Genomic DNA, 23736 nt, shown 5'->3' with positions numbered 1-23736 from the left:
TCTCTTCTAAATGTGAAAAAAAAAAGTGTATAAGATTACATGTCTTGAAAGAAAAAGGAGTTGATCCTAAAGGAGGGAGTAACAGAGTTAGGAGTAGAACTGAAGTCTTCCATTTTTCAATCCATAGCAAGTTGACTAGCATTTTTGGATAGAGATACTACACAGAATATTTCGGGGTCGGGGCAAGAGGTAAGAAATTCTCATTGGTGAGAGACACCAATCATGTAGCTACTTCGTGGTTCTTCAGAGACACGGAAGTCTTGTTTTACTGTAGGAAGTAACTGAATTAACTCCAACTAAGCAATTGAGCAAATCAACAGATGAAAGCAAGACAAAATAGCAAAAATACGAGGCAAAGAAAAATGTCTCAGGTTGGTTCAGTGCAGCATTAATCATCAAATGTAGACAACTGGATTTTTTTTAAGTCCAAATGTACAAGTAACATTTACCCTACAATCAACATTCAGGCAGAAGGGTTGATAGGAGAAATTTGTCCTGATGTAGAAAGCACAGCTCCACTGAGATCAGTGGTTATGTTTGGGCTGAGGATAGAACTTGACTTTTTAATTTGCCTGCAACATATAAAATGTTCATTTCTGCTGGCACTCCAGTGAGAACACAACTGGAACACAAGTAAAAGAATTACAAAAGAAAGCTTAGTTCCCACTTGCTTTGCAGTTTAGTGCCATTCACATACGCACACTGACCGTATTCAAAGGAGAACAAAATTGCCTGTTTCCTTGCGTGGCGCTCTGTTTACTGGTTTCTTGGTTTCCTCCAGCAGGGATACCTTCTCCTATCCCCAGAAGATCCCCTTCCCTGGTACTTCATAATTTATTTTGTCTATTCTTTTAGCCCTCTGTATCTCTTGATTCTCCTATGCCTTTGATTATCGTAGATACTAATTATGGAAGGATTTCTGTTAAAGGGATATGGACTGTCTGCAACTTTCATGACTGAAATTGAGGTAATTGTAATAAAAAGACTACATTAATAACTAGATGAAGGCCGGTCTGATGATGATATGGTCTTTCATACATACCGTTGTCCAAGTGTGTGTTGACTATAAAAATCTGTATGTCTCAGAATCTGTGCTTGAAATTAATTGGCACTTTGCCGGCATCTGTGTTTCTCTCAGGACAGATATCAGTGGATGGATTTATGCGATATCTGAGTGGAGAAGAGAACGGCGTTGTTCCACCCGAGAAACTGGATTTAAATGAAGATATGTCTCAACCACTGTCACACTATTTCATCAATTCCTCACACAACACCTACCTCACAGGTACAGTGTTAGAGAAATCTAATTTTTTACTTTACAGAAATTCATTGCGTATTTGTGGGGATACCAAAAAATAAACCAAAATGATCGACGGCGAACGAGGCCAGAGCTTAGTCTCCAGGGAAGCAAGGGCAATTCTTCTTCCGATTGTTGTTTAAACTGCTCCACACATACTTCAAACATACTTTTATTAACAGGTTAGCAGCAGTTATGTTTTTCAGGTAAGGTCTGACCTGAAGCCCTTTGAAGTCCTTGGAAAGTTTCCCACAGCTTGGATAGAATTTCAGAACAGGTCCTTATTTGGAGAGGAAAGGGTATGATGTATTTTTTTAATGGCAACCAAGCATAGACAGACAAATACGGAAACTAGAATATGAGAAATGTCTCTGCAGCTAACACATTTGCTCCTAAATACCAAATTTGACATTTTTTTGAGGTGCAGGGTTCAATGAAATTTGCTTTGATTCAGAGATTAGAGTGAGTTCCCAACGTGGCACATAGCTTTCTGACAGTCCATTCATATCTGCGAGGAGTGGAAATCTGGTTTCCAACTGTATCTACTGTCTGAGTTGTAATGCTTAGGTCCTATCATACTTTTTAAAAGTCTGAGCACCCAGAAGCCTCTGCTAATATCAGTGAGAGTGAGTTAACGAGTCTGAACTGTGTGATTTGTGCACCAAAGTCAACAAAGCTTTAAGACTCCTGAAACAGTAAGGCACAGCTGAGGAATCCAGCTTTCGGCACTCCTTTTATAGTCTTAAGATGTATTTAATGTGAGAAAGCACTTGTAAATCCACAATTTTAGGTTTGTTTAGTTTATGTAAGAATTCTGGCAAGCAGTTTTCTTCTTCCGTTTGATTTCATGTTTCTTTGTTTTGTCTCACATAAGAAAGGTGATACCGTGATATGTGCTGGAAATGTGGTTCTTGTGTAACTGTAGTCTTTTACTGTTATTGAATTAACAGACTTGCCTTGACTGACTGAGACAGTCTGGCTGCAAAATGCCAGTATGCAGTAATCTAAACATAACCGTGCAGTGGTGATGCCCTGTTTAAACAGACCATGGGGTAGTTAGTTGAGTCTGTTTTGTGTTTGTGATAGCACTTTCTACAGCACCTTCTGGCACTTTCATTAAGTGAATGAACTGTCATTGTTTCCATTAGACATCCTTTTTTCAGAAGTTTATATCTTGGCTGTGAAATGTATTTTGTGCTAAAACACATAACAGTATTCAGCTTGACAGCTACTTTGTTTCTTTGAATTAAAAGAAATGAAAATCAGTATGGCCGCTTTCAAGTTATGATTCCAATATGCAGAAATTTATGCTCTTTGGAAGAGTGCAGACGTTTCCAAAGCAAAAGCAATTTTTAGTTATGATGTTTCGCAGGCCTCTTACCTCCAGTGTGGACTTTGTTCCGTCAGTGAGGATTAGCGCCCGCTTTAGCAGAACACGGCAGCGTTAGGCAGAATTCCTGGAGGAATTTGGTGCAACAGCAAAGCCGTTGTACAAATGTAGGAAGCGTAGGCCCACGAGGAGGACAGACAGCATGGTCTGTCCAGAAGTTGGTTTAAAGAGGTAAAATAGAGCCTTTCCCTGAATTTATAGCAAGTACCACACCACAGATTTTTATCAGGCCTGATCAGGACAGAGCCCTGTTTTAAAGACCTAAAAGCATAGAAGCCAAAGAATAGTGAATTAAGGACGCAAATTCATCGTTAGTTCAACCCATTCTAAGTTTTTTAAGCACCTCTGCACTGCAAATGACCTAACATGCCTAATTATTTTAGCAGAAAGAAAGTTTACTTTGAAAATGTTTCAGATTTGCTTTGCCTTGCATGTGAAAGTCTCCAAGTCATCTCGGATTGCATCTACAGATTTCTTGGCCTGCATTTCTGAATAATTTCAGAAACTACGTTTAGGAGTACGAGCCTCAATGTTATTTTAACATAAAATTTCCTGGCTGAGTAAATTGGGGGGAGTAAATCAGAGTGAACTGGAGGAGAGGACAAATTACGTTTGAATCCCTTTCAAATTCCATTTAAGAGTGTGTATTTTAACATTTAGAGGCACAAAACACATGCCCTTCCCTTTGAGTGGGTTCATTATGCTCAGCAAATGTGCGACAGCTGGCTGGCAATGAGATTAATGATTTGATTTTTATCTGTGTATTACAAAAACTGACTGCCTTAGATTTTGCTTTCAGGCTAGACCAGATACAGCAGTCACATTGCCATTTGCCTTCTTGCCACAAGGACTTAGTTCGGCTGAAACCTGTAAAATAAATGGCGTTAAGCTATTTTTATTACCGAAGAAGATTTCCAGGAGCCTGCTGAAGTGCTCATGGCTTTGGAAGGGAAGCTTCAGTAACACCTCTCCGTCATTTGAGTTATGAAATAGCAACTAGTCATGTAATAATTATTAGGACAATAAGAAAACCACTCAGTAGCAATACTTCATTATTACTGTGCTTGTTTTCCTACCAATTATCTGTCCCTTTGTTAGTTTTTTAACCCAGAAAAAGCATCCACAAAGAAACATTATAACCTAAAAAGAAACATGTGCACACTCTGAATTTATTTTTAATTACCCTGATCATTTTCCTAGCCTTTAGTGGAAACCCTTGGCAGTACATCAAGTCCTGATTATTTATTTAGAAGTGTTACTGCTTTCTTTTTCAAAGGGAAATGCAATTTTTAAGAACAAAGGTAAAAATCCATCAAGAAGGAAGATCCTAGGCTGGCGTCTTTCTAGAAACTTTTTTTTCCTCTCTCCTGTTTTTTTTCTCACTGCTGTCATATTTATTTATGTATTTGATCCTTCGAACCCTTAATGTGCAGCCCTGGTTTTTTCCGGTTCCTCACCGATACTGCCTCAGATTATTGCTGTTGTCACAGTTGGGAGTGACTTTGCAGCATTTCTCTCAGCAGCGCTCGAAGTCAAAGATGAGTTATGATTATGCATCATTACTGTTGCATATTATTTTTTCCTTTGTTCAGAGAAGAGCGTGTGAAATGCTCAATATGCAAATCATAAGCCTTTCACACATACTTTGTCTTTGAATCAAAATGCAGCAGTAGGTTGCAGAGTTTTCAGTTAAGGGCTTAGCGTGCCTAGCCAACATGGGACTATCACACACTCAGTATCTGTTTTCCTGCTTGCAGTCCAGAACTTTCAGTTCTTCCTAGAAAAAAATGTCATGAAAGGCATGGTCTCTGCTCCTTCATTGCTGCTGTAGCCTCTCCTGTACCATCCTCCAGCTTTTCTCATCTCAGTTATTCCTCAGTCATAGCTATTTTTGCTTATTATCTGCTTTCAGCACTTCCTTGAAGCCTTCTTCGTCCTCAGAGCCTCCCAAACAGTATCTCCACAATTTTAGAGATCACAGTGCTATATGGAAGGGAAGAAAGGCTGGGCAGTGCCTGCTCCATGTACGAATTTATGTAACACCACTAAGCGCAGGTTTTGACTGCCTGCTGCTTTATGCCCCTCAAGTCAAGCTGAGGCGCCTCCTCCAGGCTACCTCCAGGCTACCACAGCCTTTGTCTGCCTCCCCGGTGAGCTGGACAGTCCCTGGGCGCTCCCAGGGCGCTCCCAGGGCGGTCCAGGAGCTCACCCAGCAGGTAGAAGCCAAGCTGGGGAGGAGCCATCGCTGTCCCCGCACCAGGAGCTTGAGCTAATCCTTTTGCACAAGCTGAGGCAGATACCTGAGGTTCCTACGGGCATTCGGGAACTGTGCTGAGGCCACGGTGTGTCTTGGGATGAAGCATGAGGGTTAGAAGGAGGAGTAGAAGATTAGAAGAAGGAGTAGTGGTTGTTGTGCCCTTCCATCAGTCAGCAGTTTTGGGGGGTATTTTTTTACTTTATAGCTCTTACTGTTTTTCACGATTCCCCTTCAGAATATCGTAAAAGCCCATGTGACAATGGGGAAAAGGGCTGAATTTTCAGCGATTAAGTTTGTTTGAACATGATAATTTCACCTCACAGCTACAGAGACTCTGTCTGCTCCTGGTGGTCTATTTAGTGCAACTGTGGAAGCAGCTACAGTTCCACAGTTACCTTGTTGAATTGACTCTCTATTAAAAAATAAATCAGTGGAGGAAAAGCCGTTGTGCTTCATAATGTGGAGAGATGATCTGTGTGGGAGATCTTAGGTGGAAATTTTGGAGACCCTGGCTCTGTCCCCTGCTCTGAAAAACAATTCTCCTGCAGCTTTGAGGAGGGTATTGCCTCTCCCAAAGCCCCTAAGTCCCTCAGGAAGCAAAAGGAAGGGTGGGCTGTGGGAAGAGCCGACATGGGGAGAAGAGAAGGGAGGTAGTGGACGCTGCTGACCCATTTCCCAGCTCCCCAGCTCCAAGATGTGGTGGAAAAAAACTGTTTAAAATTTGACCGCTTAGATATTAGAGTAATGAAGATTATTTTTGTACCTAGAGTGAACAGACTGATGTTTTTAACTTTGATGTATCACCATCTGGAGTCAGAATAGCTAGGATTAAGATTACAAGGACGATCCATACAGTGATATACCCAGCTGTCTGCAGTAAACTGCAGATGATCACTGGCTTTGATAAGATGGTCATTCCTGTCTTCTCCACGCTCTCTTACATCTTTCTCTTAGGCAAAGCTGAATTTTTGTGGGAAGACAGCTATGAAGTTAGGCGGACCTCTGCGTAGACACTCCTTTGGTCTCTATCAAATTCTTAAATCTGTGCTCCAATTTTGATGACTGAGTGTCCATATTAGTGCTATTAAATCTCAGTTTATCTTCTTATGTTATTAAGCGGTACCTGCTCCCTCATTACCAGCTTCACCTACACCAATTCTCTCTTTCTGAAGACATACTCAGAGTGAGTTTCCACTTTTGCAAGTGAGTGGAAACCTCTTGAAAGGGAGAGAAACAATTATATAGACTGTGTCCTCAAAGCTTAATTAACTACTCTAATTCAGATCAGCAGTTGGCACGAAAATTTCTAGAGAAAGCTCATCTCCACGAGCAACCGAGGTAAACAAAAAGAGTACAAAAAATTAATGTTTGGTCAATCTGGGTTGCTAGATTCTTGAAAGGGAAAGTCAAGCTCGTGAAAGCATTTGATACCCTTTAAGTAATATTCACTATCGCTTAGTAGTGAGTTTTCAAGATACTCGTCTGTTCTCATTACCCATTTTAGTGTTTTAAGGCCAGCAATTGAAGCATACTAAAATAACAGAAATGTTATTTTCTAAAACCTCTTCTTGAAGGAGGATAAAACTCTGTTGAAGGCTGGGTAACCTATCTGGATCTAATAGCAGAATATAAAGATCTTCACATGGCTGAGATCTGTAAGATATGGAGAGCTGGCAGCAGGGGAAAGGCTCCATAAATAGGTCGCTATGGGTCATGCTACTTCACTGCAGTTTGAGAGCCTCGGTGGGGTGTGCAGCTGGGTCGCAAGGGAGGGCCAGCAGTGCTGGTCTCAGCAGCCCGAGCGGGTCCCACAGCTGGGACCAGGGCTACCCGCTATCCTGTGCCGCTTCGTCTGGCATAGTTCCCGTCACGTGGCCTGGCTTCGGTGCTGGCGCTGCCAGTGGGCTGAGTGCAAATCTGAAGTTAGAGGCAGGCCAGCCCCGGCGCTTCTGGCATACCCGAGTGTTGCATCTTGTGCTTGGGTGGGCCTGCATGAATACTGACAGCAATTGTGTTGCTGCTGCTGGCTGGAGCAAGCCTGACCACACATCCTGCTTTGATCTGATGTAAAGCATTAAAATTAACAGGCACAGGGTAAGAGCCTTATTTTGACTTACTTACAAACGGTAGCAGAATATGTCACAGTGAGGGGTCTAATTCACTTGTCCTGTGCATGGCAAAATAGCTTGCAAGGAGAATAAATTCAAATGAATGCTATGTGTTAAAGAAACTCAGCTGCTAGCACCTTCTCTCACTGCTAGAGTCAAGAGCGTGACACCCGGTAGTACAGGGGTCTGAGTCTGCGTGCTGCACTTTATAGTGTATGATCCAGAGCGCTGACTGCTTTTCCAGGACTTTGCTTAAGAGATGAGGTTTAGGACTGGATGGGAAAGAGAGTATGCAGGCGCTTCTTCATGCCATGAGAAGGTGGTGCTGTGGGAGGGCGAGTGGGAGTTTCCAGTTTTAGAGCAGAAAAGAGTCAAGTGACTCCAAACACCTGCTGGATCCAGATAGCCTCCAGTTTTGGGAGGATACATGTCTTAAAATCATAATCGTATTTTCAATCCATATGTCATAAATAATGTGCATCTTTTTAAAGTGCTGATTCCCATTCATGAATCAGAATAGTGGGAACTTTAGCATATTTGAAATCCAGATTTTGCTTCTCTCAAGTCAGTCTTTTTTGGGAGTCAGAACATATACAGGAGCACAGTAGAAAATCACTTGGAAAATCGGCAATGAATGAACCCAGTGAGGATGCACTTGCTGAGAAACAAGTAGCTTAAAGCTGTAAAAGTGTGGGTCTGGTATATATGGGGAAACCATGGGTTAGCTCTTCAGTTTATACAAATTAGCACAAGCCCATTGAGTTTAGTATTCTGGTTTATGTCAGGTATGGTTTGGCCCAGTATGTTTTAGAAAAGCTAATTTTTATCAGAATCTGTTTCTCCTTATCCAATGCAGCATGAGGTAATAAAAATACTATGGTGTCCCTGTAGATGCTGTATATATTATAGAAAGGAACACAAAACGCTTTCAGTTTCCAGCATTAAAAATGTCTGTACACAAGATATTAAAATATCATACTGCAAGTATTCCCTTTAGTGTCTGTAATAGCACATTTTAGAATGCATCAATTAAAGGGATGGCTTGGAATAGATGCAAATCGAGATTCACACAGCAGAATTTTATAAATATGTGTAAAAAACATTTGAGGGAACTTCTCTAACGTTCCATAAGCTATTGAGACTACTGAAACATTTCCTACTGTTTTGCACTCTGACTGAGAGTTTTTTTGAAGATTGAATGTAACAGAGGTTGGATATCCTCTCATCCTTAGCAGGAATCCTTCCAAAAGGACTGAGTCTTATTAATAAGGCAGTGTGGAGAAGTATCATGTGCATGTCAAGTGATGCATGTCATAATCTACTTAAGGACTTTGAAGGTCAAAGATCTCATAGTCCAAAATGCTTAGCAATAATAACGGACAGTAGTCTCTGAGGAAATACGGTAGAGTTTGTTAATCATAAAATATTTTGTTAATCAAAATTCAATATGCTTTGAGGGAAACAAAAGTGCAGATGAAAGCACACAATTTTCTCAATGAATGCAGTTTTTCAGGTAGCACAGTTCAGAGGATCCCTATAATCAGAGCTAAGTTTTCAAAACCAGGCACTTAGGATGAGTACACAGAAACATGTGCTGTTGTACCTTGATACATGCTCATGCTTGTTTGTATCCTGCAAGAAAAAGAGCAACTGCTTACCCAGGCATTACAACTGCACCACGAAAAGCGTTTGTGTGAGTAAAGATAACCTGCCATAATCGATAGGAGAAACACAGAAGAGAACTGAAGTAAGAAAGAGACACATTGTCACTTCGCCAGCTCTCTGGATTTTTGAATCATCCACCACTGTCCAACTTCTTCTATTATTAACATATATTTCCCGTGGGTTACAATTTTTAGGGGATAGTAAAAACATAGAGAAGGCAAACAATGATATTTAGTGAGGCAAACCAAAACATGTCCTTCCCCCCACAAAATTTGAACACTGTACTGAAGAGATAGTAAATGAGAATTAGAGTAGCCTGCGTTATGTTATATGTCACTGTAGCTCGAGTATTTATATGACCCCCATCAGCAAAGAATCTTTAGCATAAATGAACTCCCTATCCCGTGAAAAAAACAAGTGAATTCCAGTGAGCAAATCCAGAAATGCCCTCTCAGGAAGTCTGCTGTAAAACAGGAAATTGCATCTTGTTTTCTTCATATCCAAAACACTCACTAAGCCGTTCTTTTATTTTCTTTACCTCTGTGTTGCAAGACATATGTATCAATATCACTGGAACCAAACCTGTTCTAGCAGATGAAGACTCCCTGGCTGGATAACCTTTCCTGAATACAACAACTGGATTTATTTAGTTTTTTAAATAGTCTGCGAGTATAGGAAGAGCTGAGTTTTCCCTGATACTTTTAGATTTATATTATGTCATTCTTGGAAACTGGCAGTCTACTTAAATTTCTCCCTACATAATGCAGTATCACATCAAGAAATTTAACTGACCGATTCAGTGTGGTGATTGCTGTGTTAAATATTGATTTGGGACCTTCTAGTGGTACTGTTAGTGACTGTGTGGGAAGTTTGTTTTATCTGGAGTTAAACTATACCGCATGTTAGGAGAAAACATGATTTTGCCGTGTTGAGTTGCCTCTGGGTTTCGTATTGCTTGTCAAAGGATAGCAAAGTCTTTAAGAGCGGAGACATCCATTTTATTTTATGTAATTGATGCTGTTTAACAAAACTTTTGTATCAAGACAACAGTACTGGCTTCTATTCCGTTATTTCTTCTCACTCACAGTAGTTTAACTGAGGGCAGAATCCAAACCATGACACATTGACTCAGCCTAAGTCATTTCCATTAAGTTCTTGTGCTTTCCGTATGCCTTTGAGTGTTTTCCCTGTCAGCTGAGGGTACAAGATGCTGTTAGCTGTAATTATTATTAGATTATTCGTATTTATTCCCGAGGCCCAAAATGACTTCCCTTTTTTCATGTGCTTGTTATGTTGTCACAGCTGGACAGCTGGCTGGTAACTCATCGGTAGAGATGTATCGGCAAGTGCTTCTGTCAGGCTGCCGCTGTGTGGAGCTCGATTGCTGGAAAGGACGGACAGCGGAAGAGGAGCCTGTCATTACACACGGATTCACCATGACAACTGAAATATCCTTCAAGGTACAACAGTGCAGCACGTGGGGGTAGTTAGCTCCAGCTGGGGCAGTTTCTTTGGCATCAGGTGCATCACAAGTACATTGCTAAGCTTGAAGAAGAACGCTCAGAGAATATTAATACAAAAGTAGATAGGAAGAGTAATGTGGGGGGTAAAAGGACGTTTTCAGAGGAGATTTTGGAACACACGCGGGATTATTGGAAGAGAAAGGGAGCTGCAGTGTTCCAGCCTTGCACAGGAGGAGATTATTGGTGACCATGGAAATCCCGGAAAAAGGGATTATATGGCATGTTTGCCTATCGTATCAGCAGACTGGGCTCAGTGTCATTTCCAGTGCCCTTCCTGATCCAAGCTCCTGTGCACGTGTATGCAGACTATCTCATGGAGAGGGAGAAAACAGGCCGGTGCAGTCAGAGCTGAAAGACCAAGTATTGCTGCTACGGCTGGTTTTGCACAACCAGAAAGGCAAGTGTGAAGTGGATCTAAGGGTACGTACGGAGCCAGGAAGACTGGGAGGAAGGACTAGTATGTAGTGTAGCCACATTTCTCAGCGCAGGAAGGGAATCCTGCATGCAGCAGTGTGGAGAGCTGAGATGCAGGCCACAGGGTAAGGCCTGGGCAAGGATTTGAACAGAATATTCTCTTTCTCTCTTCTCTTCCTGATAAGCCTTCTCAGCTCCCTGGCAGGTTACCCCTTTCTCTTCAAGTGGCTTCTAGCCCTACTCATTCCTTCCCTCCTTCAGAGCTGGTTGTTAGTAACACGGGCAGGAGCTAGCTGACAGGGAGAGATGCTGCTGCTTGTCTCACGTGGGAAAAGAGGGCCTGAGACCGACCACAACTCGGGAGAGAAGCTTCGTGCCACACTTTTCAAATGATACTTGAGATGTGAACCTCATTGTCTCCCTAAACATTTGGATATCTGACAGCCAGGGAACAAGCAGGTTATTGAGGACAGTAGGAGACAAAACTGCTGAAGAAAGGTAGGAAATAGAAGCTATAGCGTAGATCTTTACAATATGCAAACCTTTAAATTCTAGTAAACAGAGAGTAAACTACTTATCCTCATTTGAGGAGGTCCCATCTGTGGGATCTAGACATTCATCGTTATATTCACTAATTAAAAAATTAATAGTAGTGTGTGCAACCGTATCCCTGATGCTTGGGGTCAAATCTCAAGCACTGGATGATGAAAAAGAGAAATGAATAGCTTTGGAGAATGGGAGTGGATATTAGTGCCGTTCAAACCACAAACATATTGCCTGTGTTTTTGAATTTCATCTTTTTTTTTTTTTCTATGATAAAAAGTAGATACTATACCCAGCAGGATGGAGGTGTTTTCCTTGCACTGTCAAGATTGGTAGTCAGCACAGCTTTTTGTGATACATCAGGTTATCATTTTAGAAGTCTAAAGAAATAATTCCTGCTTATTTGAGATGCTAACTCTTCATGGAAATGTATTTCTAGACTTACCTGTGTGCAAGAAGACGTGGAAAAATTTCTGATTTCTGTTGTATTACAGGTGATAGGTATGACTTTTCTACTAGCTACAGATTTGAAGTGTCTCCCACACTTGAAGCATGAGTTGGTTTTTTTGTCTAGATAGTAACTTCCCTTAGAAAAAATAGCAATACTACCACACAGACAAAACACCAAATTTGACTTGCACCAGAGCACTCCTTCCTTTTTTTTCAATTTATTCTCTCTAACTCTCCACTGATTGACTTAATCACAGGAAAATGTAAAACAGAACCTTCTTGCAGTTCTGTTATTAACTTTCCCATGGAACTGATGAAACCAGTTGATGTTTATATGCATAGAGTTTGGTTCCTGAAAGTCCTTTGGCCATGTGCAGGAATTTAGAACAAAATTAATCCAATTGGTTCTTAAAAAGAGCATGAGCAGGAATGAGAATGATCATTGGTTGTTTAGGTGTTCAACTCTAGCCCTTGTTTTTGCAGGGGAAATATCGGAAGATATTTTAAACCTGCTCAGGAATCTGTCACTTTAGGGGCAAATATTTTTATTCCACACACACACCAATGCATTTACTACCTATTCTCTTTTCAACTCTCCAAGTGTGCTGATTGACTTAGGAGGAGCAAAATGGTGGTGAAATAATGTGTCGGAAGTGTGTGAATCAGTTCAGAGTGATGACTGGCTCTTGAATGGTGAGTCATTTATCAGTTCACGCTTTCAGCGTGACCACGGCACACAGTACTTCTGTTCAGTCTGTTAGATTTCACTGCCTCAGATCGGTTTTCTGAACTGTGGATACAGAAGTAATATATACTCCCCATTCTTATGTTGCTGTGTGTACCTTCCTTTATGACATACAGCAACTTGTGAGGTTTTGGTCAGCTGCAGCTTGAGGTGCTGCAAGCATATGATCCTACAGAGAAATAACAATATTTTTCATGCCGTAACCAGGAGTCTCTGTGTGTGTGTGTACTTTATATATACCTTGGAGAACTGTTTCAGGTGAGTCATTCCACCACTGAAGTAAAATACAGAACTCACCATTTTGTTCTTTCCTGCCCGTAAAGATTTGCATTCACATTAGAAGACACTGCAAGACTGAATCACCAGCTTGCCTGTCTCTCCCCTGAGTTTCGTATCCTCAGATTTTGCCTGTACCAGCCTGGCTTTACTCTTTTCAGGCTATTTTTCCCCATATATACTGAATTTTATCCTTTTCTCGAGTTGAGAATGCAGTTGAAAATAACTTCATGGAGCTAGTCGATAACTAGAGCAAGACTCCTGCTTCTACACTCAAGCACGTAGCATAGTTTTGCTGTTTTGTTGAATACCATTGCCCTCTTGGTTCAGCTCTGTTGTATAAATCCAAGAGTAGAATTTGATCACAGTATCAAAGCAGTGTTAAAAGTGTGACATATGTTGTATCTTTCTCTGAACATAAGTTGTTGGTCCTTTAGCAACAGCTTGTCACAGATTTCCAGTTTACCTCTCTAAATGGCAGGACTGAGGAGCCTAACATTTCTGAGGGGAGAAAAATAGCCAGTAAATCTTAGAATTATGAAAAAATGGCCAGACCCAACGTTTGTATAAATTATGGTGACCAGGATACTCAGAGTGGCTCAGAGAGGCAGAAGTCCAGTTGTGTTTTCATGTTCCCGAATCATCTGGCTACACTGGAAGTAAAGTGTCAGTCCAAACTCTCTGTGAAGAGGAGACCTGCCCAACAACAGCTGTGTTGCTAATGCCCAAGCCTGCGCTTAGAGATGGCTCTAGAGGTATGAGTACCTGCAGGTCCTTTGACCTGTCTCATATTCACTTGGGAAGATGAAGCGTAGAGGGTCCTCAGGTCCAGCCCGCAAGGAGACCGTCACAATTAAGTATTCCAGAAAGACCTGAAGACTGCTCTCTGCAGTACCTCTCATGTCCAGTCTCATGTCTTCTTAAGCACTGTCTCATGATCTGTAACCATGGTGAGATGTAGGTGGGTGGAGACCAAGCTAATGCCCGTGCTGTGGGTGGAAAGCATCTAGGTGAGAGGAATTTGTATTTGTAACCCCACTGTCAGCCCTATTTTTCCCTTGCAGTGGCAAGATTGCCTTAGATGCTTTTAAAAATCCCACCCACAGTGACCAGTCCAAGGTAGGACCAGCATTTAGCAATTTACTGGAGCTAGAGAGAAAGTGAGAGGCAGGCGTCACTCCAGAGGGCACCCCCGCCATGTCTTGTCCCCTGAACGACTGATGAGAAAGTGCAGCTTCCTGCCTGTCTTCATCCAGCACCCTGCTCTTTGTTTTTGCCTTTCTTTCTCTAAAGGCTAGAAGTGATCTTAGTCGAAGCACGTGAATGGTATGTGAATGGTTAGTGATATGTGAAGCATTAAACATTTGGCCATTGCAGTTTATTAAACGGAGTTATTCATCACGTATTAGTGTGCGTTGAAAGAGCTGCTTTCTCATCTTCTAAGGGATGCTCTGACAATTGGTGCCTGAGCTGTGTTTTTTTCCTGCTTATGTGAAGACTGTAAATTCTGTTATATCCGAGCTTGTATCAGCAACTCTGAGATAGCTTGTGCTTTTCTTCAAGCCCAAGCCTGTGCTATCTGAAATCGTAAGAATGTGCCAGAACCTCAGCTTTCATTTTAGGAAGTGCATTTCTGTTATGCTTCTGAGCTGAACTTTTAAAAGAACAGAAAACAAACAAGAACTCCCAATAGAAGGCTTGTTTAAAATAAATAAATCTTACAACTTCTAGTCATCCGTGTGATTTGGGAAGGAATAGAGGTGTGGGGTCTTTTAAACTGCGCATGTTGACAGCTATGACTATGCGAAGCCTTCAGCGCTCAAGTAAGTTCCGCTGGAAAGGGATTTGTATTCCGATGGGGAAGCAAGAATAACTTCTAACAGTGATGAATTGCTTTAGGATATATTGTGCACCCAACTACAATTAGTGTCATCAAATGACTCCTCTGCCAGATTTACAGTTGCCATCTTCCATCAAAGCTGAAATGCAGCAACTACAAAAGCTTCAATTTCTGAGCCCTGTGTTTGATGATTGCTACACAGTCAACTCCTATAACTGAAACACTTTTTTTTTTCTTTTTTTGCCTTAGAGGGTTTTATTTCTCTCATCAAAAAAAAAAAAGTGGGGGGGGGGAGGGAAAACTTGTGAGTCAGAGTAACTAAGGATTTTACAGATGTAGGCTTGTGCAGATGATGTTTAGAAGATAAAAGTGTGTCAGAGCATGTTTATTGTTATGCAAAATAATCCACAAAAATCATAGCTTCAAGCATGGAACAATTCCATGCAAAGACCAAGTTTTACATTTAGGCTATTGATTTAGTTGGGCACAAGTCGTTAGTGGAGTAATATAACACTTGAGACTATTCAAACGTTGTGGAGGTCTGATTACAGTTCAGACTGAAAAATTTGGTGGCTGCAAAAGCATATCCAGAGCTTTCTGGGACATTGAGAATAGGAGAGCTGGGTATGATTTCAGGCAGTTTGGATATGATAACAGATACCTTTGGGTTCTTTTCTGTTTGCTTTACAAAGACTAAAATACCATTCCTTTAGTCACGTAGATTTGTAACTGTATGCATTTTAATTCTTTAGGAAGTAATAGAAGCTATTGCTGAGTGTGCATTTAAGACATCACCTTTTCCAATTCTCCTTTCCTTTGAAAATCACGTGGATTCGTAAGTAATTACCATGTTTCCCTGTTTAGTATTAGATTTTTACAAATAAGCACAGGATTATGTATTAATTTGTGGCAGTTTTATTACCTGACATTATCAACAGCTCTTATCCCCAAAATTTATATCAGCCTAAGTAGCCAAGATAACCAGAATAATTTGGGCATGTTCTTGAGCACCTGTCGTATGAAAGAGAGTGTCTGGAAAATTGTGAGTGAAATTCTGCTAACTTTGCAGCTGAAGTAGGTACTGCTTGAGTGAAGCAGTACTTTGCCAGAGAAAAAGAAACACTTTCACCCACTTACGACCCCATGCTGTGCTGTGAACATATTGTGTGTGCGGATTTTAATCTGTTACTCTAGTGTCAGAAGTAGAGCCCAGAACCATAGACTAGCTAGGATTGCTAAATGGGCGGCATGACTGGCCTTGACAGCAACTGTACACTTTCTGACCAGAAATACCAGTTTGCTCAAGCTGCTTGTTTTTTTCTTAGTTGCAGAAAGGGACATTTTCCTGTTTAAGCAAAAAGAAGAAAAGGAGTGAGAATACTTTTAAATTTGTCCTGGGGAGCTAATTTAATTTTTTTTATTATTATTATTTTGACACTGTCTTTTATTTAGATTTGACTATAGGGAACACATTTTTTAAAATGAGGTCTCATTGACCCATAACATGTCCCTCATCTTCAGTTACTTTTTCCCCTTTGTATTCATCTGTGAAAATGTTTCCTGCACTTCTGGGTCCAATTTAGCATGAGATTTTTTTTTTTCATTTAAAATAATAGAAAATAAACTTTGGGACACCTATGAACGATACAGTGCAAATCAGGAAAGATATTGGCACTTCTCCTCAAAGAGAAGAAAGGGTGAGGACTAACTGGTTTTCCATTGTTTTAGGAAGAATGTTCTCATCATAAGGGCAGGAACTGGTAGAAGAAGCTATGTAAGAGTGTTTCTGAGAACAATGTTGATCAAAAATGATGCAGATAGATAGAAAAATTTTAAATCTGAGAGCTGACCTCTGCTACCTTTATACCTTATAGGATATAAGTTTACGCTACCTTTTGTGGGCAAATATGTGCTTGCTCTGCTCACCCTTTGAGGCCACATGGTTATGACTAAATTGGCTACCTAGCTGTTAAACCCTGTTTAATCAGTTCCGTCTCCCTGTAAAAGACCACACAGATGTTGTATTTCATTTCTTTCTGTAATAAGTCTTCTCACTCTTATCACCCTAGACTTGCTTAAGCTCCCCTACGGCTGTGGGTTGTAGCTCACAGTGCTTTTCACCGTGCTTCCAAACGTAACCTGTGGTCTTCAAAAAAGATCTTACTCTCACCTGTCATTCTTCAACGTATCATATTGTGCATTCGTTCTTCTGTATTTTTAAAATTTGTGTTCACTGTGTTTCTGTAAGGCAGATGAGGAGAATCAGCACCTGATTTATTTTAACCACAAGGATTACATTTTCCTTTCTTTAAAATTATTGAGAGTTAATGAGGGCGTTCTGTTCGATTTTAGGAAAGTAAAAGAAGTAAATAGTGGCGTAACAGAAAATAAACTCACATCTGATATGTCATATACAAAAGTGACTTTAAAACTGTAAGGTGAGACTTTTGTCAAAACTGAAGGTGTTGTGATACTACAGGAACGTGTCAAAGAGGGAGTAGAGTTACTGCTGCAGTACTCCCATCTTTGCCGTTTACCCCACAGAAATGATTGGTACTTTCTCTTCGGAAAGCTCTAGCCGTGGAATAATCAGTCACCCCTAACTTGTATTATCTGATGGTCTTTTCCATGCGTTACTATGACATTAGCACGTTTTTAGTAAAGCAAGTCTGGTAAAACAATATCTAATATTTTCTCTTTGTGAGAAAATTGCTATTATTTTTTGCTGCAGTAAATCGTCAGACTTAATGTGTATGATTTCTAATTTTGCTTTGGTTGAAAATAATTTCTAGTTATTTTACTTACTGCTGCAATTATCCCTTCATTTCTTCACTAGTTGCTAGAGAAATCTGCAATTATTCATGCCACTCAAAGAAACCTTCACCTAGTGTCATGGACTGCTCCTTTTGTCTTTTCGTTTACTCGGAATGTTGTTTTTCTTCCAGATTTGAAAGATGGGTTTTGCCCCGAGTATTAAGAAACAATGCCATAAGTGTTTTCATAGAACTGCTGTCAAACAACTCCCCTGAGATCAATTCTGATTTCATTTGGGCGACCGATTTTTCTTCTGATTTTCAAGTTATGATGGTCAATATGCTGGTCCCATATAAATCAGTAGAAACCTTACCATTGACTTGAGTAGAAATATGATTTTACCTGTGTTCTGTATTCAAGTCTTTTTTAAAAGACTGATTTTCAGAGGTAAATCTGTTTTAAATCACCACCACAGATAGGACAGTGTTAATCACTGCTGGAGTTAAAGTGCCTTTTTTTCTTCTTTCTGGTTTTGTTCATGAGATTATTTTTAACACTTTTTTTTTTGTCTGCCTAGTGAAGACATTACTTTTTAGCACTTAGTCTTAATCATCTCATTTTGCTTTCTTTCAGTGTTTTTCCTAGAAGGATTCCTCTGAAATGGCTTCATAGCATGAGAAGAATACTTCCTTTACTGTCATTTCAGCACGTAGTATATTCATTGTTGCCTGATTTTGCACAGTGAAATGTCTAGAAAGAGAAATTAGTGTTTAGATCTTAGAATATATACAATATTATATGTAACATCAATTGTACTGATTGAAGTCACAGTGAGCCTACTAAAAAAAGACAGTGCTAAGAAAAAGACATGAATCTGTCAAAAAATAGAAAAATGCCCTGAAAATGTAGGAAAGACCTCCAGAAGACCTTGACGTTGAAATTGGGCTTGCAAGAAGATAAGCTATCTGCAAATCTGAAAGCAGACGCTCTATAATTAGAAATGCACTGGTGACACAGCAAAAGGTTAAGTGATCCTTGAGCAGTATCCATAGAAGATTGCTTCCAAGATTAAATTTAACTGCAGTTATTCATATTGCTGATTTCTTGCTGGAATTATTATTTCAAATATTAACAGGATTTTTATCACTTTTTCCTCCTACACTTTAAATTATTTTAGACACTTCTGGGAAGGATCTGTGGCTGTATTTGGGTCTTACGCAGAAGAATGGTCTCCGCAGAAGTGATAATAACATAATGTTAGGAGGATAAATCCTGCAGTAGTACCAAGGAGACTCTGTGACTGGCCTTTATCATAGGCATAGTGCAAACATAGTAAAACAAAATACAAACAACACAGTAAAGTTAATGAAACTTTTTCTTCATATGCTGTATATTTCCATTTCTCTAAGTATCATGTTCCCACTTAATCTTCTTCCACTTAATCCCCCTGACGTCTTTTGGGGGGCATATATTTCCTCTATGAGCAATACCAGTCCAGCTGCCTACAGTGAAAATCATACTGAGTAGACAAAGTCAGCTTTTTCAAGAAAATCAGTTTTCGAGAAAATCAATTTTCAGTAAATTACATGAACACTGAGACAGTTTTCCACAGCAGTAGATGTGGACATCTTTTACTTTAGGAAGTATCTGCTTTTTTGTTTCATAACAGCACAAATGGGGAAATTGGTTGATGTAGAAAAGGAGGTATCTCAATCAGTTGTTCCCGTTCATAATTTTGAAAATAAAGGAAAATAAAAAGAAACTAATATTCTGACTTTTAAAATGCTAGTAGTAATATGTAATCTATACTATTACTAGGGCTATATCTCTTGAAACAGTATATAATTAGGGAACACACAAAAATACCACTCAGTGAAATACTTGTACTCCTGAATATTTTAAATTTCCTAAATTTCTCATTTCCCTTCTTAGAGATTCTAAAAATACCTGTATATATATTAGTCCAGCTCACAATGAAAAGTAATTACGTAATGTCCAAATTTTCCTAGTTTGGCCTGGTCTGCTCTTGCAAGATTTTTTGATACTACTATGAAGTGTTAGTTTTTCATGAAATTTTCCTTTTCCTCCTTTTTTCTTTTGGGAAGCAATGACTTTGGAATTTATATGCTAAACCAAAATATGCTGCATTAAATTTTTCTCTTTTGCAAAACTGAAAGTACTCACTTTGCTGTCTTGGAGATAAATATGTAGTTAAAGATGGAAGATGAGAAGAATTTGTTCTAGCTGTGGCGATCCTATGAAACTTGTGAGATTTAGCTTTTGCATACTCCTTTCTGTTTCCTCTTGGGAATTCTTTTTGGAGATGTGCCCATTTTAAAGGAGTTGATGTCTGATCTCGTGTCTATTTCTAAGTTTTAAAAAATTGTGCTCTTTTGATTCGGGGAAATATCCTGTGAACTTTCTGGGTCCTAAGAGCATGGATCCATTCAAAATATACACTGGTGGAGAAGATGGAGATAAACTTCCTTATAATGACTCCCCTTGGAGGCAAGAGTTCTGGCAAATACCCAGTCTGCTTTCTTACTAGAGTAGAATGACTTGCCTGTGTTTTCCTTGGTAGCTGGCAGTTAGATACTGTCATGGCCTGATTTATTCTTCCCATCATCTTCTCCCTTGCGGGTTCTCAGTTCTGCTGGCTTGCTTGTCCTCATCTTAATTTTACACCTTCGGCTGAAAGTGGCTCTTAAATTTTTTGCAGAATTGGCGGTATGTAAAAGAAAGCATTAATGAAATACTCTAGTGATTTCAGCTGCATGCAGCGCTTCCATAGCTTTGTGGAATCATTTAAAACCTGCTCGAAATATGTTTTGTAAGAGACTGAGCTGGTGACTGGTTTACCCTGTGTTGGCTTCCAAGTGCCATCCAGAATGCTGAACTCGGGGAAATCACGTTTTCCGGTTCAAATGCCATCCAGGCTGTATCTCAGCTCTGGTTTGGCCTTGCTGACCCCAGGAACTGCTTCAGCGCCAAGCACTCTGGGGCTACCTAATGACAAAGCAGTCATAGCATAATATGGGAACTACCTGAGCAGCAAGAGTGTAAATAGTTTTGCAGCTGTGACAAGAGACCGCCTTTGGGCAGATTTTCCCTCCTGAAGGGTCTCTTATACTGACCTGATAATGTAGAGAGCCTTTAAAAGGAACCCACTATTACATCTTTTTTAAATCTTTTCATGTAGAAGATTAGTCATGTATGCTAAAAACACTTTGTGGGAATAGGAATTTGTTGTTTTAATCTCAAGTGATGAAATACAACAATACACGTTGGGATTTTCAAAGCTTTCTGAACACGCAGAGTTGTATTGTTAATCTACAAGAAAAAAAAAAGCACTTCTCTTTTTATATATACTCAACTGTTTTCTCATGAAAAATAACTCCATAGTGCCATAATTGCTTTTACCATTCATGTATCTTCCATGATATAACTAGTAGTCAGTTGAGGAAGTTATATTAAGCAATATAAACCTGTCCTTCTTTAACTGAGACTTCCCATCAGGGTATCAAAAATAGAAACTTTCAAAGAGACCTAAGCTCAGATGTTACAGATTTTCAACAGGCATCTAGAGCAAAAATACACAGTTGTCTAAAAGTAGAAGGAGAGTGACTGTAGCACCGAGCTGCATTTTAAGATGATTTGAGTAGTATTTCTAAGCAGTAGAACCTGTCTTCAGTCCTAGAATTCCCATCACTGTGATACACAGGAATTAGTTCATACTTAGGTTGCATTTTGGGCAAACTGATTATAAGTAGAGTTTGCTGAGGTTTGATTTACCCCTAGAGGATGTCATGAAAAACACCAAAGTAATTTACTATGGTAAAATTTGACACGGTATCTGATAAAAAAGGAATCTCGCCATTGATCCAAACAGTGAGCTAAAATTGTCATCCAGCAGCTCCACCTAGCAGCTTGTTAAGTCCAGGTCTCCACTAAGAAAGCTTTTCTGGTGCGTTTGTCCCAGTTATATGCATATTACCTGCATATAGTATGAAATGATATGCATATAAAATGTGGCTGTACCAACACTTATTACAGCAATTCTCCAACCTGACATAGATCTCCTAATGGTAGTATAATGACACCTACACTATGACTTTTGACGGTGAGGATGTGCCAGCACCTGGCTGAGCTGGCCAGACCCATGAAGGGTTCTGGTGTAAGCCCAACCGGGGAGGCGGGGACCACGTCACCACTTGGGAGCGGGGCGCCGTGCAGAAGTGCAGCTGCAGGTCTTCCAGGGGCTGCGGCGCTGCATGGGCACAGCGCTCGGCTCCTGCGGGACCACACGAATAGGGCAGAAAGTGCTGCTCTAAAATCTGCCCTGAAACCTTGCTGGGTCTGAACTAGCTGATTCTGTACCTGTGCATATTCCTGACGCAATGTTACTGTTTTTGACACCCGAGCGATCGCTTCTGCCCCTTCTTCCATATGGCTGCGCCATATGGACGTGCCACGTCAGGTAATAGGTTCCTATGGTTTGGGAAGTTTGAAAAAGAGATGCCTGCAGATGAGACTGCTTTCAGTGTAACCGTCTTGGTTTTAATGCCCTAGGTTGTGTGTGACAAAAAGAGAAAGAAATCCGAACGGGGTGAGTGTTGGGGGGGAGGAAAGCCTGGAATATGCATAAAGTAACATAAGGGAGAAAACATTTAGATTTTTAATAAAGAAGTTGCCTGAAAGAGGCAAATTCATGTTGCAGTTATTTCCATACGCTAACAACTGACATACTCATTTTTTATTTCTTATTAAGTGCATGGGAAAAATCTACCCCAATCTTAAAAGTTCAGTTTCACTATTATTCAAGAGAATAGTGTCTTTACCTCAGATATAATCCTTTTAATAAGCTCTATCAAAGAAGTCAAGCAATTGCCTGATACATCTAGATCTCTGTGAACAATTCACGATGATAGGATCAGGAAATTTTATCTAGTTTAGGGATATTAGGTACTCCATTGCTGCTGCTTTCAGTTTGTAGCGTGAGTAAATGTCATTTCTTTCTTTCTTTTCCCCCCTTTAGCCCTAAACAGCAGGCAAAAATGGCAGAATACTGCAGATTAATATTTGGAGATGCATTGCTTATGGATCCATTGGAAAAATATCCGGTAATATGGCTTGGTATTTATCAGATCACACCTATCTGTGTGAATTCTTATTTAAGTGTTTCAGTTCTGTCTCATTCCTCATATACAAGCTTCCCCGATAGAGTCTGAAGGAGGGGGTCAAACAACATGCGCTGCTGGTGACTTAAGCATGTGATTTCTGATGCAAAAATTGTTCTGATGTTCTGAATTGTAATCTTCTAAATGCAATTGATTCTCATAGCTGCCATTTTATAATGTAAGCTTTCCCATTGGAACTAATACTTATTTCAGTTATTACTGTAGACATTTCATAAGGCTTTTTTTTTTTTTCTTCTGAAGTGCCCCCAGTAGCCTTGTTTCTTTTAGTGTGGCAGTTACCTCTTGTGGAAAATACATTTCATTTTAAAAGGGCTCATAGAAGTTACAAAATTGTCTTGTACCATGTGGGCCATAAGAAATTGCAATAAATTCATTTATTTTGTTGTTATTACAAATTTCTCTTCCTTTTCTGCAAGCTTGAACCTGGAGTTCCTCTCCCAAGCCCTATGGATTTAATGTACAAAATCCTGGTGAAGAATAAAAAGAAGTCACATAAGTCTGCAGATGGAAGCGCAAAAAAGAAGCTCTCTGAGCAAGCTTCTAACACGTGCAGCGATACTTCTAGTATGTTTGAACCTTCCTCCCCTGGAGCAGGTAATAGTGGAATCTACAAATATACTTCTCCCTAAAACACAAAGGCTGAAATACGGTTGTGCTTTTCAACCCATATGTGTTGCTCTAGCAAGGTAAAGGTATAGCAGTGTGGGTCTTACTCAGTAGGAAAAGAAGGTTTTGCTCCAAGAGACTAAGAAAGCTTGAGGCTGAGGAGTCACTCACCTAGTGACCCAAAGCTCAGTGATGTGCACCAACGTTTATCTGCACTGCTTAGGCAGCTGAGCAAGCACCTTTGGGTGCCTTTGCTGTGTGCCCAAGCCCCATATCAAATGCAAACATTGTCTGTTGTTTCTGAGGCATGCCTAGCGTTTGGTATCCTTTCAGAGCCTTGCTACGTCTTAGCCCTTTCCGCTGTAGAGCTGCAGTGATTTGGCAATGTTTAAGATTAGGGAGACTGTGAGGTAGGGGACCTACTCCTCAGTCAGCCAGGGCTCAGTCCACTCAGTCCATTGCCTTTCGTTAGCTGGCAGCAAGTTGCAGACCTCTGTGCAAAGTGCTGGGACATGTTCACATGTTCCAAAGATGGAAACAGGCAAAACTAATACTGAAAACAAGTATTTGTTACCACCAGGAATTGTAGGCAATGTAGCCAATGAAAAGCAGTAAATAACATTTAACTTTTTGTTCATTATCAGCAGAATTTTCAAAATCAGAAATTAAA

The 23736-nt window shown here is 40.1% G+C and overlaps 1 protein-coding gene across 2 annotated transcripts in view; it reads left to right on the top strand.

Moving 5' to 3' along the window:
* The window catches only part of PLCB1 (phospholipase C beta 1), a 448697-nt gene that overhangs the window by 313609 nt on the left and 111352 nt on the right, over positions 1 to 23736 (top strand). For both annotated transcript variants that reach the window (XM_068940306.1, XM_068940307.1), the window contains exons 10-14: positions 1139 to 1285; positions 10020 to 10177; positions 15261 to 15343; positions 22298 to 22382; positions 22877 to 23054. In XM_068940306.1, the coding sequence (XP_068796407.1) occupies positions 1139 to 1285; positions 10020 to 10177; positions 15261 to 15343; positions 22298 to 22382; positions 22877 to 23054 (651 nt within the window). The remainder of the gene's footprint in view (positions 1 to 1138; positions 1286 to 10019; positions 10178 to 15260; positions 15344 to 22297; positions 22383 to 22876; positions 23055 to 23736) is intronic.

The sequence above is a fragment of the Struthio camelus genome, chromosome 3 (assembly GCF_040807025.1).
Source record: "Struthio camelus isolate bStrCam1 chromosome 3, bStrCam1.hap1, whole genome shotgun sequence".
Taxonomy (NCBI): Eukaryota; Metazoa; Chordata; class Aves; order Struthioniformes; family Struthionidae; genus Struthio; species Struthio camelus.
This window is presented reverse-complemented; position numbering and strand designations above follow the sequence as displayed.